A 17,764-nucleotide genomic window follows, 5' to 3' on the forward strand; every position below is an offset into this window, starting at 1 on the left:
CAAAACCATCTGGCTTTTATTTTAAGTAGTGAACTTTATTTTTTAGAAAGTGCTAGGCTCATAGTGGTCCAAGCAGAAATTATAGAAGGTTCCTATAAACCTTTGTCCCCACACACGCCCAGCTTCCCTCCCCATGGACATGAGCACCACAGTGTGGCTTTGTGCCCACTGACAACCTGCAGGACATCACGTCACTCGGCATCCCTGGTTCACACTGGGGGCTGCTCGTGCGAAAGCCTCTTTAAATCATCTAACTCCACAGTGAATCCCTATTCTCTTCCCTTTGATCTCTCTTCTAATCTACTACAAAGACTCTCTCCAAGTTGTGGTCCACTTCACTGCATCAGGGCTACTAAATAGTTTTCTTAGTCAAGAGACTTTTCTGCGGTGGCTTTTGACACCACGCCATGATCTACTTCCTCCCAGAGCAGTGACAGGACCTGCACCTAGAAATCACTGCTACACAGCCTACTGCACTCAAGACTCACAGACGTTCATGGGGAGGATGAGGGGTCAGGGACTGTTGGAGACCACTACGAAGTGGCTCTGAGCAGGATTTAATGTTAACCAACTGGCTTTCCATGTTGACTTGTGAGTTGTCCAAAGCTTAGGCACCTTGTCTAGAGATGGGCAACTGATTCAGGGTAAGTGAACCTCTATGAGTCACTGGTCACCGCCGAGGCCTGTATTGACCTGTGAAGCTGTGACACCTCAAAGACAAGATAAGACCACAGCTGATGACATCTGGCTCCAACACCAATGAACTTAAAGGAGACTGCAGCTGCAAGCATCTTGCTCCTGCCCCGAAGGCCTTCCTGGAGTTAAGGTAGTTCTCCTAAATTAATATACGTATTACTTGGAGAATTCCATAATGGGTTTCCAAAGTCCTGCTCAGATTCCTGAGTCTTCTTGAGTATCCCGCTCCTTTGTTTGTAAACCAAATAAACATGGGCTGTCCACAGAAGTCTTTGTTTAAACCCAGAGACTATCTAAGAGAGTTAGACCCTCCTAGAGTCCTGAAATCACTGCTCTAAGAATGCTATAAGAGAGTTAGACCCTCCTGGAGTCCTGAAATCATTTCAATTGTCTCATTTATGTAAGCCTTCACCTCTGTCCACTGGCTTGGGAGATTGTGGGCCTGATTAGCCCACAGTAACTAAGGGTTATTTAACCCGATAGGGGACCCCATCTGATGGCCTAGTGAAGGTGCTGAAAAGCAATGATGAGGACTTTTAGGGAGGCAGTGCCCTCATTTGCCATCTCCTCCACAGCCTTTGCAACAGGCAGTATTACCGAGCTGGATGGCTCTAAGCAGTCTGTGGTATCAGACCCAACTTAGTTGGTGGGGTACAACTTTTCCTTATGAAAGATTTGGAAGGCGAAATGTCAAAATCTCAAATACCAAGCTTTAAGTGACACAGTAAAATGAGGAAGGATGTTGGAAACCAACTAGTAGGGCCACTCAGACTTCATCTGCCTAGAACATTCCTTCTTCCCTGCGGACTCCCACAAACACATATGCCTGAGCCTCTCCTCCCTGCCCTGTAAGACCAGGGCTCCGCCTGGTATCCATCAACATGGAAGTCAAGGGTTTATCCTCCATGGAGGATTTACAACAAATTAAGGGGAAAACTACTCACACCTTTGTATTTCTCTGCCTGCCTACAATAGGGGAGGAAGTATAGATTTCCAATACTGAAGACAGCCTGATACCCATTGAATTTAGCTCACAGCTAACACATCTATTTTTCCTGTTTTGAATATCTCAACATGTTTGGAAAGATACTCTGTCTGAACGTTCTGCATAAAATGTATTAACAAGAGTTGGGTCTGTTGAGATTGGCAGAAAACCCAAAATGTCAGTGGCTTAAACCAGAGAGAAATTGATCTCTCTCTTCCTCCTTGTGAGAAGTCTGGAGACAGGTTTCCAGGGGATGTTAGGTGGCTTCCCCGGGGTCACTTTTAAAGTTTCTTAAGCCTGAAACAGGCATCTAACCAAAGGCTTAGTCAATTTTCACCCACCTGACTTTGACCCTACCAGTTCTGCAAAAACTCATTTCTGAAGGTTTACATGGCCTGGGACATGCGCGAACTTTTCACAGTGCAGGGACTTCGGAGTTGGAAGGGAAAATGGGCTTGCTGTTTTTATCAATACATTTTGCCTATCCAGGATCCATAAGGTCTTTTTAGGAGTGTTTGTTGCGGTTTAGATAGTAACTGTCCCCTGAAGAGTCATAAACTGACGGCTTGATCCCCAATGCAGCAACATTTAGAGGCAGGGCCTACAGAGGTTACATCACGAGGGCTCTAACTGCATGAATGGATTAATCCACTGAGCTCATAGCTGAAGGGGCTGCTGGCAGGAGGGGCCAGGTTGGAGGAAGTGGTCACCGGGGCTGCCTTTGAAAGGTGCATCTTTCCCCAGCCCCTTGTCTGACTCTGTCTCTCTCTCCCCACTCTCTCTCTCTACTTCCTGGCTGTCATGGGGTGAGCCACTTTCCTCCACCATGCACATCCACCATGATGTTCTGCCTCTTCACAGGCCTAGAGCAAGCATCTGGCTGACCATGGACTAAAACTCTGAAACCATGAGTCAAATTAAACTTCTCCTTTCAGTTGTTCTTCTCAGGAATTTTGTCTCATCATCAGAGCTGATTAACACAGCGTTACACCTCTAGTTGTCTGTTGATTCTATGCATTTCCCTTATTACTAAAAACCCTTGCATTTTTACTCCTTAATTAAATCTATTTTATCTTCTAGTAACTTTTACTTGGGGTGAGGGAAGGTGGGTGGGACTGTAACTGAAACACTGAGAAAAGATACAGTTCTATGTTCAGTGATCCTGTAACAAAGGTTTCACTGATGGATTTTGTTCACAGATGTTCGCTTATCAATTGTTAGCCCATTTCACCCGTGCAAGAAAGACATAATTGTTCCGACAGGACTTTCAATTACTTCATTCCCATTTGGAGCAGAATCACTTCCGTTACCTTCAAATGGAGGCTGGCCTGGGGCCGCAGCTGCGGAGCAAGCGGGGCTTCGCACACCACACAGATGGGGGCGTTCATGGGCACCACATTCCCACATTCTGCGCACGAGCCCATCTATGCAGAGAAAAGGGCGGGTTTGTCTCAGGATGCAAAAATGGAAGCCACAAATAGGTCTTAGAATGTCAGGTTTCATTTTCTTTTCTTTTCTTTTTTTTTTTTTGTCTTTTTGAGACAGGGTCTGACTATGCAGTTCAGTCTAGTCCTGAACTCTCTTTGTAGCCCAGGCTGGCCTTGAACTTGCAGTTATCCTCCTGCCTCAGCCTCCTGAGTGCTGGGATCACAGGTGTGCACCACCACACCAGTTTAGGGTTTCATTTTCTTATGTAAAACAAATTTAAAATAATAACCTTTATTTTAGTAAAGTAAAGTATATAGTAAAAACATGTTTTTATAGTAAAAACGTGTTTCTTGAAGCGATGTACTAAAAAGGGTAGTAGCTCTGGGGCAGGACAGTCCCTGAAAAGTACCGTCCTGTGGCTGCTGCGGATCGGTGCACTCGACCTGGAGCCCCTGGAGGATTACACCTCAGTGGCAGCCAGCAGCGAGGACCAGGCTTCCGCTGCCTGAGATTACAGTCTGGGCGCAGTGACCAGTGGCCCTGCAAGTGCCCAAGGATCTAACAGGGCATCCAGGGAGGTGATCAACTAGGATGTGCCTTCGGGGCCTTGGGACAGCATAAATCGGTGTGGTCCCAGCCACCCGCAGAGCCCCGGCTGACAGGGGCACGGTCTGAAATGTGACGTCCTACCAGGCTCACACAGCCCTGTCAGCAGCCAGTAGGAGCCTAAGGCGTGCGAGCACAATTTCTTGCCCGACTTCAGGTGGACGCTAAGATACACAGGCCCAGGGGTACCTCCAGGCTTAGGTATAAACACTAGGAAAATATCTGAATTTTCAGCTGAGACAGATAGCAAATATTTACTCCAAGTAAACAACAAATGAACACAATCGAGGGAAGAGAGTCAAAATCTGGAGTTGGAACAATAGATTAGCTCAGATGCCCAGCAGTGCAGAAAAATACTTAAGAGACATGCAGGGGAAAAAAAAAAAAAAAAGGAAACCAAAAATCAAAAACCACAAAACAAAACAAGAAAGTGCGGCCCACACTAAGGATAAAAACAGTCGAAAGAAATGGTCTGAGTAACATCAGATATTAAATTGAGCGCACAAAAATTCCAAAGCAGCTATTATAAAAAACAGTCAAGGGGCCGGGGATATAGCTTAGTGGTACAAGTGCCTGCTTGGCAAGCACAAGGTCCTGAGTTTGATTTCTGGTACCAAAAAATAAATAAATGAATAAATAAATAAATAGTCAAAGAGCTAAAGGAAATTATGTTTTAAAAATTAAAGAAAGTATGACAAGATTTGATACATGTGGAATCTCAATAAAAAGATAAAAATGATTTTAAAAAGAACCATGGCTGAGGCTGTACCTCAGTGGTAAAGCACTTGCCTGCCCAGCATGAGGCTCTGGGTTCAATCCCCGGTACAGCGGTGGTGGTGCATGCCTGTAATCCCAGAACTCTGGGAGGTTGAGTCAGGAGGATTGCAAGTTCAAGCCCAGCCTGGATAATTTAGCAATTTGGCAAAACTCACCTCAAAAAAAAAAAAAAGAAAAGAAAAAAAGAAAGAAAAAGAAAAACCAAATAAAACTAAATTGAAACATCGAAACTTGGTATTGAAAAAGTAAAATGACTGGAAAGTAAAATGTCCGTAGAGGATCTCAAGAACAGATCAGAGATCACAGAGGAAAGAATCAGTGAACTTGAACAGAGTTCAACAGAAATTATTCAATCTGATAACAGAAAGAAAAAAAGATTGAAGAAATTGAACAGACAACAAGTAGGATGTGGTTAACATCAAGCATAAGATTTTTTTTTTGAGACAATGTCTCACGATGTAGCCCAGGCTGGCCTCAAATTCATGGTGATCCTCCTGCCTCAGCCTCCCGAGTGGTGGGATTACAGGACTTCAACACCACAACCAGTTGTTGAATGTTAAAGATTCCTGTAATGAGAAAATCTTGAAAGTAGCAAGAGAAAAAATGCTAATCATGTACGTCAAGAACAATATATAGCCGGGCTTGGTGGTGTATGCCTATAATCCCAGCACTCAGGAGGCTAAGGCAGGAGGACAGCCATGAGTTTGAGGCCAGCTGGGCTACATAGTGAGTTCAAGATCAGCCTAAACTACATAGTGAGACCCTGTCTAAAAATAATAAAAGGGAAAACAATACACACAATGTAGTACGTTGTCACAAAGATAAACTTGAGTCATCTGTAGGAAAAGGGTGCATCTTGAGACCATAATGTTAAGGGAAATAAATCAGACACACAAGTTTAAATATTGCATGGTTTCTCTTATATGAGAAACCCAAAGTATAAAGAGCAAAATAAAAGATAGATAATAGGAAACAGGGAGAGGGATCTTTCTCCAATGGGAAGGGGATCAAGAGATGGAGGGAGGGGTGGGGGAGAGGGAAAGGAGATGAAAAAAGGAATTAAAATATACACATTATGCACTGCAAATTTGTACTACTACTACTAAAAAAAAAAAAAAAAAAAAAAAAACAGAAGCCAGAAGGCAGTAGAATAGCTTACTCCAAGAGCTGGTAGAAAAGTAACTTCCAAACAAGAATGCCATACTCAGCAGGGCATGGTGGTACACATCTATAATCCTGAGGCAGGAGAATTGCTGAGAGTTTGAGGCCAGCCTGGGTTACATAATGCACTCAAGGCCAGCCTGAACTACACAGCGAGACCCTATCTCAAAAACAAATAAAACCCAAAAAACAAAGAAATACAATAGAAAGAATTCTATGTCCAGCCACCTACCCTTCAAAAATGAAGGGGAAATAAATAATCTCAGATAAACAAAGGCAGAGAAATGGCAAGCTGGTATGTCTCATGAGAAATAAGTGTCAACAGATGATCACGGAGTTCACAGGAAGAAATAAATACACTAAACAAACATAAACATTTTTGTTTTTCACACATTATGAGATTGTATAACTAGTTAACTATTGTATAACTATTTTTTCAGTTTATAACATATATTTTATGTATTGCATTATATGACATACATTTATTTACACTTATATTACATCTTTCCTTTTTTGTCATTTTGAGACAGGGTCTTGCTATGCAGTTCAGGCTGGCCTTGAGCTCACTTTGTAGCCCAGGCTGGCCTCAAACTCACAAAGATCCTACCTGTCTCAGCCTCCAGAGTGCTGGGATTACAGGTGTGCACCACCACACCCAGCCCTTATATTACATCTATATTGTGTAAAAGATAAGAAAAGGGAGAGGATGGGGAGGTATACTGGAGCAAAATTTTTTTATTTTACTGGAGTTAAGTTAAACTATTCTAAACCTTCACAAAGCAAAGTTCACATTGTAATGCATAGAACACAAGGTAACTTTTAAAACCGTATTAAAGAAATCAACAGAGAAATTAAAATGTCACCCTGAAAATTACTTACCACAAAGGAAAGCAGTGAAAGGGGAAACAGAGAAACCAAAAATTAAAAGAAAAGAAGACATGAAATGAATAGAACACAGACAGCAAACTGGCCTCTGTGAATCCAAGCACAGGTCGGCGGCCACACTCGGAGGGAAGCAAAGACTGTCGGCCCAGACCGGAAAGCAAGACCCAGCTACCTATCTTGGACTCAGACACACAATGAGAAGGGAAGAAAAATACAGCCAAAGGCAGTCCGTGCCAGCATCAACTACAACAACGCTGGATGACTTCGAGACTATCGGGGCGTATCGAGCTGTAGGACAGGAAGTATTTCAAAGACGGAGCTGTTATGATGCCAGAAAGGGTGAAGAAATCATGCAGGTAGCGTAGTTACATGTGTATATGAGCTACTTTAGGTAATTCAGGCTGCTAAAACAAAATGGTAAAACTGGGTGGCTTACAGATAAAAAGAGATCTATTTCTTGGGTTTTGAAGGCTGGGAAGTTGGAGATCAGGGAGCCAGGAAATTTGGTGTCAGGTGAGTGACACTGTCTGTCTTCTATACGCTGTGTGCTCATGGGATGGAAGGAAAGCCAGCCTCCCTTGGGCCCCAGCCCTCTACACTGGGGATGGAGCCTAGGGCCTTCACATGGAGCCTCATCCCCAGCCTTTTGTTTTCCCTGTGGGTTTTCTGAGATAGGGTCTCATTATGTAGTTCAAGCCGGCCTTGAACTCATTATGTAGTTCAGGTTCATCTCAAGCTTGCAGAGATCCTCCTGCCTCAGCCTCCTGTCTCAGCCTATCAAATGCTGGGATTACAGGTGCCATCACACCTGGACTTCTTCTTTTTTTTTTTTGATAACTCTAAAAATAGTTTTAAAGAATCTCACAAAATTATTATATTGCCTGGCTGGGCTTGAACCTGGGATCTTCTTGCCTCAGCCTCCCAGCATGCTGAGATGACAGGCGCATGGCACTATACCAGGCTTCTCTGGGACTGACTACAAAATTATTGGTAGAGTAGCATCAGACATTGCTACACTTAATTGGCCAAAGCCTTTAAATTTAAATATACAGGGGGCTGGGGGTTTAGTTCAGTGGCACAGTGCCTGCCTGGCAAGCACAAGGTCATGAGTTCAATTCCTGGTACCAGAAACCTCCCCCCCAAAAAATTTAAATATACTAACCAACCTATAACTTTTTTGAACAGAATTATGCATCTTATGGATATACAACTATGAAGTGATTAATATTTTTCTCTATTCCTAGAACCTATTTCCTTACTGTACCCAGGTTATGAGCGAAAGTATCAAATTGGGGGAAACATTTACTTATCCCTGAACGCCTTACTAAGACAATGACATTTCATTGTCTTCCTGAGTCTGAATCTCTGTAATTCCACACAAAATAAATGGCATTGTAAATAGGTCCCCCCTCACCTTTTATCCCCCCAGTATTGGTGATTGAACCCAGGGCTTTTGAACTAACCTGCAGACTCTAGCTCTTATTTAAATTTTTTTTTTTGTCTTTTTTTTGAGACAGGTCTCACTATGCAGTTCAGGCTGGACTTGAGCTCACTTTGTAGCCCAGGCTGGCCTCAAACTTGCAGCGATTCTCCTGCCTCAGCCTCCTGAGTACTGGGATTACAGGCATGTGCAACCATGCCCAGCACCTTTTTTTTTTTCTTTTCTTTTTTGAGACAGGGTCTTCCTAAGTTGTTCAGGCTGGGCTCAAACTTGCAATCCTCCTGTCTCAGCCTCCCAGAATGCTGACATTACAGGTGTGCACCACTGTGTCCAGCTAGTTTTTCCATCTACAGGAGGAATCTGGATGGTAAGAGATTAACCTGCTTGTAATTCTTTCAACAAGCACTTCTGTTTGTGGTTCATGTGCACCTAGCATCATGTCACTGCCTCAGGTAAAGATCATGTAAGAATTCCCGGGCTCACCTGTGCTCCTTCTGGGGGTGGAAGACGACAGCCGAATATGGGCGGGACCGGAGCGCCACACTCGGGACAGAAGCGCGCGAAGGGGTCCGAGGGCCGGGGGCCCAGGCAGTGGGCGCACCTGCAACGGAACGTGCAAAGACTGGGAAATCAACTGCGGAGTGTTCAAACGGGTTAAAACACAAGGAAACATGAGCAGCCACTCAGCGCTGCCTGGGGGAAGGGACCATGGGTGATGAGTGTGCTCACAGCCAGGGCACTGCGCGGGGCTCACGGCCATGTGCCCTTTACTGTAATACATTTTATGTAAACATGCGCTGTATTTTTAAAATCACATTTTATATGTCTTCTGACCAGATGGAGTTGAATTTGATTTTTTGTTGTTGTTTGTTTGTTTGCTTTTTTCCAGTACCGGGAATCGAACTCACGACCTCGCGCTTGCGAGGCAGGCGCTGTGCCGCTGAGCTAAATCCCCAGCCCCTGGAATTAAATTTGAAATGTCCAAAGTGTATAAGAAAAATCTCTCCATATCTGGAAATTTAACAAAATGTAATCCACAAGTCAAAAATAAATAACAAGGGTAATCAGAAATGCTTTCAACTGAATGAACATGAAAACACGATATATCATAATCTAGCCACTGCAGGTGAAGCAATACTCAAAGGCAAATGTGTATCTCTAAATACCTATGCAGTATTGGAAAATAAGAAAGACTCCAACTCAATGACTTCATCTCCAAATTTAAAAGCTAAAAAAAGCCTCAGTTGGCATTTGTAAACGTTGAAAAGCTGATTTTAGAATTATTTGAAAATGAGAAATAAGGTGTGGTGGCACATGCTTGTAATCCCAGCACTCAGGAGGCTGAGGCAGGAGGATCGTTAGAGTTTGAGGCCAGCCTGGGCTACAAAGTGAGCTCAAGGCCAGCCCAAACTGCATAGCAAGACCCTGTCTCAAAAAGACAAAAAAAAATTTAAAAAAATTTTTAAAAAGTTACAGTAATGAAAACAATATAGTAGTGAACAAACACAAAGAAACACCAATGGAACAGAAGCCAGGATCTGGAATTAGACTCATATACATTTTGTCAGTGATTCTCAACTATTCCAAAACTAATCAACAGAGAAAAATAGTCTTTTAAAGGAAATGTACTAGAACAATTTAGTATTCATATATATAAATATGACGCTCATCCATATGTGAAAATAAACTAAAAGTGGACCAGAGACCTAAATATGAGATAAAACTACAAAACTTAGCCAGATGTGATGGTGCACACCCAGAATCCCAGCACTGAGGCAGAAGACTGAGGCAGGAGGATCCCTGTGAGTTTGAGGCCAGCCAGGGATACACAGTGAGTTCAAGGCCAGGCTGGAATACATATCGAGACCTTGTCTCAAAAAGAAAAACAAAAACTCTACAAAACTTCTAGGAAAGGACAAAGGAGAAAACCTTAGTTCATTTGAAAAACATTTGGGGTTTGGGAAAGAATTCTTCAGTACAAGAAACTAAGAATGAAGCATGAAAAAACACAAATTAGCTGGGGATATAGCTCAGTGGCATACTGCCTGCCCAGCAAGCATGAGGTTGTAAGTTTGATTCCTGATACCAAAAAAAAATTTAAAAAACCACAAATTAGGTTTCATTAAAATGAATAGCCGAAGACTGGGGAGAAATAGTTGTGAAACATATAACCGATCAAGGAGAACTTGTACAACTCTATAATAAAAAGACACAGGGACCTTTCGGTTCATGAGCATGATGATTGGTGTCCATGCTATATGCATGAGATGTGCCACCCTCAAACCTTATTGTGACCTTGGCACATTATCCATCTGACATGGGAAAAAAAAGACATAGGACCCAAGTTACTAAAGGGCAAGATTTGGGCTGGGGATATAGCTCAGTGGCACAGCGTCTGCCTGGAAAGTGCAAGGTTGTGAGTTCAGTTCCCGGTAGGAAAAAAAAAGTCGGGGAGCAAGATTTACCAAAGCAGACACATAGATAGCAAATAGGCACACAAAAAGATAGTCAGCATCCCTGGATAATGGGGATATATAAATAAAAAACCACAGCAAGAGACCACTGCAATCTCACAAGAATGATCAAAAATTTTAAAAACTGTTGGTGAGGATGTAGGGAGTCAGGAATTCTCAAACACTGCTGACGCAAATGTAAAAACAGCACTGCTACTTTGGAAAATGAATGATCAGCTTCTTAACAAGTTAAATATATAGCCGCTGTGTGACCCTGCCATCTTCCAAGGGACTGACTGTCCTGAGGGAAGAGAAGGCGTGGGTGCCACAGTGACTCGAGCCTGGACACAACACACAAGCTTCTGAAAGTGAGTGGCTACACAAAGTGCAGTGAGCAGGCTGGGTGTGGTGCCTGAAATCCCAGCACCTGGGAGGCTGAGGCAGGACAATCCTTATGAGTTCGAGACCAGCCTGGGCTACAAAGTGAACTCAAGGCCAGTCTGAACTGCTTAGCGAGACCCTGTCTCAAAAAAGACAAAAACAAACAAACGAATAAACAAAAACAAAGTGCAGTGTGTATAGCAGAAGCCCAGTGAGACCCAGCACAACCAGGCAGTGAGGGCAGAGACACTGGATAACAAGCAGCAACACGAACGGCTTGCACAGACTGAATTGCTCCACTTACATACCGAATAAGGCGCCCCCTTCCACAGCACATATGCTAAAAACAGAATCAAACACAGACAACAACAAAGCAACAAGAGCAGGTCAGCAGCTCCCTGGGCCTAGGGAAGGGTGAGAGGTACAGGATAGAAGCTTCCAGAAGGGATGAATTTATTTGTGGTGATAGTTTTATATATGCATCCATCAAACTGGTTTTTTTTTTTTGGTCTGTTTGTTTTGAGATAGGGTCTCACTGTGTAGCCCAGGTTGGCCTTGAGTTCACTATGAGCCCAGGCTGGCTTCAACCTTCCTGCCTCAGCCTCCTGAGTGCTGGGATTACAGGCACGCGCCACCATGCCCAGCTGTTACGTACCATTTTTAGATCCTCTTTGACCGCAGTGTCTCTCTATTTGGTTTAGGCAGAGTGTGATACGTACTTGAGAAAGTCTGTCTGCCTCTGGATTCTCATGATCTCCGTGCTTGTCAAACTCTTCTGGCCCGGTATGTGTGCAAAACCAGGGGACTGAAATTCAGAATACACATTGATACAGGTACAGTTAAAATCTCAGTGTAAGTCGGCAAAGAGTGTGGGAGAGCAAAACCCCACTAAAAATTCATTTTAATGTTTGTTGCCTAATTCCCAGCATTTATCTTTTTAAAACCACAATGGGGAAGAACCTAAATAGGAGTCCTGTATCCAACATAAATTCTGTTCATAATCAGGTAGGTATATTTCATTAAAAAGGAAGGTTTACCGAAAAAGGATATCTGAATTTACCATCAGACAGATCAGATCACATTAGATTTTAGAAGTGAAGAACCTAAGTTAGCATCCATTTTTCAGGACTGTATTTCTGGGAATTGCCAAAGGGCTCACCCAGAAGAACAAATACAATGGTCTGCTGCTGTCCAGAAACACTTCATTCATATGAATCCTTTTTTTTTTTTTTTTTTTTGGTCTTTTTGAGACAGGGTCTCGCTATGCAGTTCAGACTAGCCTTGAGCTCATTTTGTAGCTCAGGCTGATCTTGAACTCACAACAATCCCCCTGCCTCAGCCTCCTGAGTGCTGGGATTACAGGCATGTGCCACCATGCCCAGCATAAATCCATTTTTATATTTAAAGTCCGCTTTGTCCCAGGGCCTGTGCTAGATTCGGGCGGGGGTGGGGACTAGGATAAATATGACACGGTCCCTGCTAACAAGGTGCTGGACTTGTGTCCAGCATGTAAAAGAACAGAAACAGCGGGCTCAGCAGGCCGCACACCGGGGCGGAGTCCCATGGGAGCCCAGAGAGCGGACAATTGCATCCACTTGCCCCAGAGGGGAGGGCTTTCGCAGTGGTAACAACTGAAATGGCCCTGGAAGAGTAAAGAAAAGTTTGTCAACTCGCAGAAGGACAGAGCTGCCCAAGGGTACCACAGCTGGGCAGCACATGGCCCAAACTGGGACTCAGATGGCTTAATGCGGTCCAGAGGTTCCAGTGGCAGGAGGACGGCACGGAAAGACAGGTGGAGACGGAACATGCAGGTGAGGAGTAACCCAGAGGGAGAGTCTGATGGCAGTGACGTGGGCATGGCGTGTTGTAGCCATCACCTCTGTGACGTTCACAATGACCCCGTGAGGTGGGTTCTACTATTTCCACCTTATTTTTAAAACACCTTATTTTGATAGAATGTCAGACTTACTGGAAAGTTGCCAGGATACTACAACTATCTCCTGTCTACCCAGCCTGACCAATTGCTGATGGTAATGTTTTTCTACGTTCTCCTGCAGCTTCTATCTGTGAATCACGTGAGAAGAAGCTATAGTCACCTGGGGTCTCTTTGCTCCTGGGTAATTAGAGGGTGTGTTTTCTAAGAACAAGGCCGTCCTCCTACACAAGAAGGTGCCAAAGTCAGGAAAGCAAACCCCACCCCACAGCTGGACCTCATCGGCTGCACCAAGGATGTCCTTCACAGCCTACTACCACATTCTGCACTGGGTTGTCCCATCCCTTTTGTTGCTTCAGTCATGCATTTTGGCACAAACTGCAGAGAAAGGACTTTATGCACATCTCAGCATGTCATGTGGGCCCCATTTTTGAGCTGAGGGTGCCGAGGCAAAGAAATCCTCGCGTGAGTTCTCATGACCAGTATGTGTAGGGAACTCAGGTCAATCTGTCTGCCTTAGGTTCCTGGTCTACCCCAATGCCTGTGTGCTGAGCTTGGGGTGTCAAGCTTTATTCTGTGGGCAATGGGGAGCCATTGGAGGTTTTTAAATTGCTTTTGTGTTATGTCTAACACTGTCCATACCAGAAGCTGCAAAGTGGTGATCCATTGGCCAGGTATAGTGTGATGCTGACTTTCCTTGGTCCGTACACCATATAGATCGGCTCCCATGGTGTTTCAGAATTTGAATCAGTTTCCCAAATTGTAAGTCAGGTTAGTTACTGAGCATAATGGTGCAGGTTTCTGGATTCTCACGCAAATCCATCAGCTGTGGCAACCCTGAGCCTGCAGTCTTCACTGGTGGGTTTCTTGGGACAAAGAGAGTGATATCTTTAGTCAATCTCCACATCATCATGGGATCCACGATCCTGGTGTCCCGACACGACAGCAGGTGTCAGCTGTCCTTTACTTTCAGCCTGCTGCTTGGCCTCAAAGGTACCCCCAGGACCCACACTAGGTCAGAGACATTTTGTCTTTGTAGAGGCTGTGGACATGTTGTTACCCCTCCCGGCGTCATCAACTTTGTATTTCCTGAAGCGTGTTTCATGGGACGGAGCCGAACTGCTGAGAAGAATCTCTTCCCAACACGAAGAACAAAAGTGGGAGAAGGAAGTTTTGTGATTCTTTTCTGGCCTCCCTGGAAAATCTCCCAAATTTTGTCTTTGTTCCTATGTTCCTAGTTTTTTTTGGAATTCTGAATCTTGAAATCCTTACATGTTATTTTACTCTATCTTTCTCTTGAAAACAAATGTTTAGTAAGTGGGGAAGAGAATCCAAATATTCATGCACAGAGAAAATGACTATTACTAGACACCTTATAAATAACTCCGGTCAAGGGAGAGTGTTCGATTGAAAATAGTTATTGTGTCTTGTCCCATGCCACTCAGGCTGCCAAGCCATACTTTTTATCCAAAAAGCTGCAGCATGTGGGCCAGTCTGCCCTGCCCTGCCCTGCCCGGCCCTGCCCGGCCCACAGGAGTGGTGAATGCTCATTGGTCCAGCTGGTAACGTAAGGAACCGGCTAAGCGTCTTTCCCAAAGACTGGGGAGGACAACTTTCCATTGCACAGATGGTTTAGTGGCGTTTGCAAGCAGGCATTATCGGGTCTCTGGTTCTCTGGCCTGGGCTTTGGGATTCTTTGAAAGAATGCAATGACTGAGCAGAGGGAGAATCCAGTAGTTAGGCATTTGAGACTGGAAATGAAGGTCTTTTTTTTTAATTTCAAGATTGGGGTCATTGTTCTTGGCAGCAACCCTCAATCTGCTCCAATCATCAAAATCACCGTAGACTTCACCCATGTTTATGGACTCAGAATAGGGACTACGAGACGGGTCAGCTGTGAATCCGCACATAAGGCACCCTCGAGGTGATTCTGACAGGCAGCCAGGCTTGGCAGCCACGTTTTTAGCCGTCTTCATACTAGATTGTAAGCGTGAACAGCCTTAGGTTCATAGGTATCCAAGAAGCAGCTGTGATAAACGAAACTTGGACTCCTGGTGCTTTCTGCTTTGGGCTCAGATAGGAGGAAGACAGCAGCAGTCCCTGGGCTGCCCTTAGAGGTTAAAGGCTAAGGTGAATTTTATACAAGTGAAACATCAAAGCACTATAACAGTAGGAGACAGTTACTAAGAGAACATTTTCCTTGTCTTAAAGTAGTGAGAATGCATTGAGAATGCTTTCCTTAGGATCACAAATCACGTCCATCCTGTCGGCGCACATCGGGATTCTCCGTCTCAGTCTAGTCTGCGTCCTCAGTGACAAACGACATAATCAGCCCGATTTCTCCTTGAAACTTGAGCTTCTATTGGCTTCCGCGGTACCACATTCTTCTGCTTTCTCCCTGCTTCTCCAGCTCTTTTTCCTCTACACGACCTCTAAGTGGAGGATTTCGTCTGGTGCCACCTTCGCTTTATTTTCTGTGTCCTTGATCACCATCTGTCTACCCACAGCCCCAGCGAAATGTCAGCGCCATGACTACAGGCAGCGTGTGGAGCGTGGGCCAGAGGCTGCCTTACAGCCTTTCCTGGGAAGCACTTCAAACCCGGGAGGTGTTCTGCTACCCAAAGAGCTTCCTTGCAAGTTACCTGGGACAGGTGGGAGGGCAGCCGAGAGCTTGATCCTTCACAGTGAGCTGGGATTTCCAGGGGACTCTCCGGGAAGCGAAGATCCTTCAGAGTTCTGCGGTCAGTTCTTTCGCCTATCTCGAGGTCTACAATGACATTGAAAACACTGCTCTGTGACCATCTGTAATTACATAAAATCATGTGAATTTGTCTTCAATGCTGGAAACCTTTCAATAGGGGGCCAGTGTGGCCATATTCTTTCCCTAGAAGTAACACTTCCATAATGGGCCCCTCCCCACCCCAGTGAAGGAGACCTGAGAAAGACGTAACAAGCCCAGACTGAGAAATGAATCTTCCCTGCCACATTCTAGAACATTCCACACCAGCCTGCAGAGTGATCCAAAGGAAAGATGAGTGGGAACATTAACCCTCCCAAGGACACACTGAGCTGAAAGATGTCATAGCAACTTCCTCTTTGAGTAACTACTGCTTACTTACTGAGAAATCTTGTTCTGTAAAACAGGGCATCAGAAACTTTGCTGTTTGAAATCGTATCAGTAAGAACAAAATACAGGAGTCTTAGGTGTGGTGGTGCCTGCCTGCAATCCCAGCACTCTGAGAGGGTAAAGCAGGAGGGTCGCAAGTTCAAGCCCAACCCAGGTAATTTAGTAACTTAGCAAAATCCTTCCTGAAAAAGAAGAGAGAGAGAGAGAGAGAGAGAGAGAGAGAGAGAGAGAGAGAAAGGGGGAAAGAAAAAAATAAAGACAGACAGAAAGAAAGAAAAAGAAAAACACCTGACTCCCAAGATCCCAGCCCCTCTAACATAGGAAAGTGGCCTCAGTTTCCACCACGGTGCCCAGCATCCATTCCAAGGTCTCTGAACACAACATTGCACATTGATCTCAGCAGTTTCCAAGGTAACAGAATCTCAGTCCACACCTGATGCTGATCCCTTCACAGAGAGCCCAGCCTTGCTTTGAGAATATCAAAACTGCTCTAATTCATATTTCATCCAAACTCCACCCTTCCTTCCAACCCTACAACTCTTGTCTTTTTTTTTTTTTTGCAGTACTGGGGATCGAACTCACAAGCTTCCCCTTGCCAAGCAGGCTCTTATGCCACTGAGCTATATCTCCGGCCCCGTACAACTCTTGTCTTTTCCATGTCATGGTCGCCTGAGTGTGACCTCTCTCAATGCCATGAGTCCATATGTCTAACTTGCCAGGCGTGGGGCACACGCCTGTAATTCCAGCCAACTTGATCTGCATAGCTCTACCATGTTTCAAAAAACACAAAACACAAACAAACAAGAAAACCAAACCTAACTTGGTTGGACTGTTTGTCTATCGCTTGTGACCTTCAACTGTTAGCTAGGACAGCAGCAAAGTTCACATTCTAGCCCACTTTCTGGTCCAGGGATTCTTATTCCAACACTTCTGATGATAAGTTCACACGCAGGGAGCAGGCACAGAACCCGTTTCAATTCCACACCTTACCTTTGTCCTATCGCTTCATACCTGGAAACTTTCGAGTGCTAACATTCCAACCAGGTTTATGTTCAGCGCTCTTACATTTCTTCTTTACTTTTGGTCCAACAAGTCCATGTTTTAATTCCTGGGAACAAAGAGATGTGTGTCACTTGACATCCATTTTGAATGTTAGGGCTGACGGCCACATGCCAGTGTCCCGGTGCACGCTGACCCCGCGAAGGGGACTGGCAGCAGCCTCTGAAAAGCGCCCTTCCTGCCATGCTGGAAACACAGCTTTGGCGCTGGGCCGCCCATCCATTCAGCGCAGGTCTGGGTGGCAGCCCCTCCCCGTCGTCATGCGGCCCTAGGAGGGGGCAGGGCTTCACACATGTGGCAGGGCATCGCTGCTGGGGAGACAGTAACATCAGGGGACCATCAGATCCAGGGCAAAGGTGGCACGGGGTCAGACCAAGACAGGACTTTTGTACATGATCTGTCCACATGGCCCTTGGACACCCTCCTCCTGCGCGTTCTTCCACGGACTCTGACCCCAGGTTGATTTAAACCTGAGCACCTGCTGGTGTGTGAGTGTGGCCTTGGGCAAAGCTTGCTCTGCCTTGACTGCACTTGCACCCACCTCAAGCCTGCACCCACTGCCTGGGCTCAAAAGACATCCCTAGGCTGCCTCTTGCTTCCCATGACCACACCCTCTTGGCTGCTGCCTTGCCCCAAGCCAGCCCTCCCTGGGCCCTGCGACCTGGCTCTGTCTCACTGATGCCGATGACCCAGGGCCTGATGTCCCAGCTGATCCTTTTAGAGAGGCTGAATGGACTGTCCAAAGATACCAGGATTTGTAAATGTTTGGGCATTAAGAAGTAGAAGGCACCGGGGGCTTCTGCTAGGCTGAGGAATGCATTCCCCAAGTACA

The 17,764-nt window shown here is 45.1% G+C and overlaps 1 protein-coding gene across 3 annotated transcripts in view; it reads right to left on the reverse strand.

The window, feature by feature from the left end:
• Dzank1 (double zinc ribbon and ankyrin repeat domains 1) overlaps positions 1-17,764 on the reverse strand; it is a 51,954-nt gene that overhangs the window by 21,185 nt on the left and 13,005 nt on the right. For all 3 annotated transcript variants that reach the window (XM_013512229.1, XM_013512228.1, XM_013512227.1), the window contains exons 5-9: positions 16,885-16,981; positions 15,389-15,513; positions 11,533-11,618; positions 8,463-8,580; positions 2,992-3,105 (exon numbers count right to left, since the gene is read on the reverse strand). In XM_013512229.1, the coding sequence (XP_013367683.1) occupies positions 2,992-3,105; positions 8,463-8,580; positions 11,533-11,618; positions 15,389-15,513; positions 16,885-16,981 (540 nt within the window). The remainder of the gene's footprint in view (positions 1-2,991; positions 3,106-8,462; positions 8,581-11,532; positions 11,619-15,388; positions 15,514-16,884; positions 16,982-17,764) is intronic.

This window comes from Chinchilla lanigera, unplaced genomic scaffold (assembly GCF_000276665.1).
Source record: "Chinchilla lanigera isolate Chin_1 unplaced genomic scaffold, ChiLan1.0 scaffold00014, whole genome shotgun sequence".
NCBI lineage: Eukaryota > Metazoa > Chordata > Mammalia > Rodentia > Chinchillidae > Chinchilla > Chinchilla lanigera.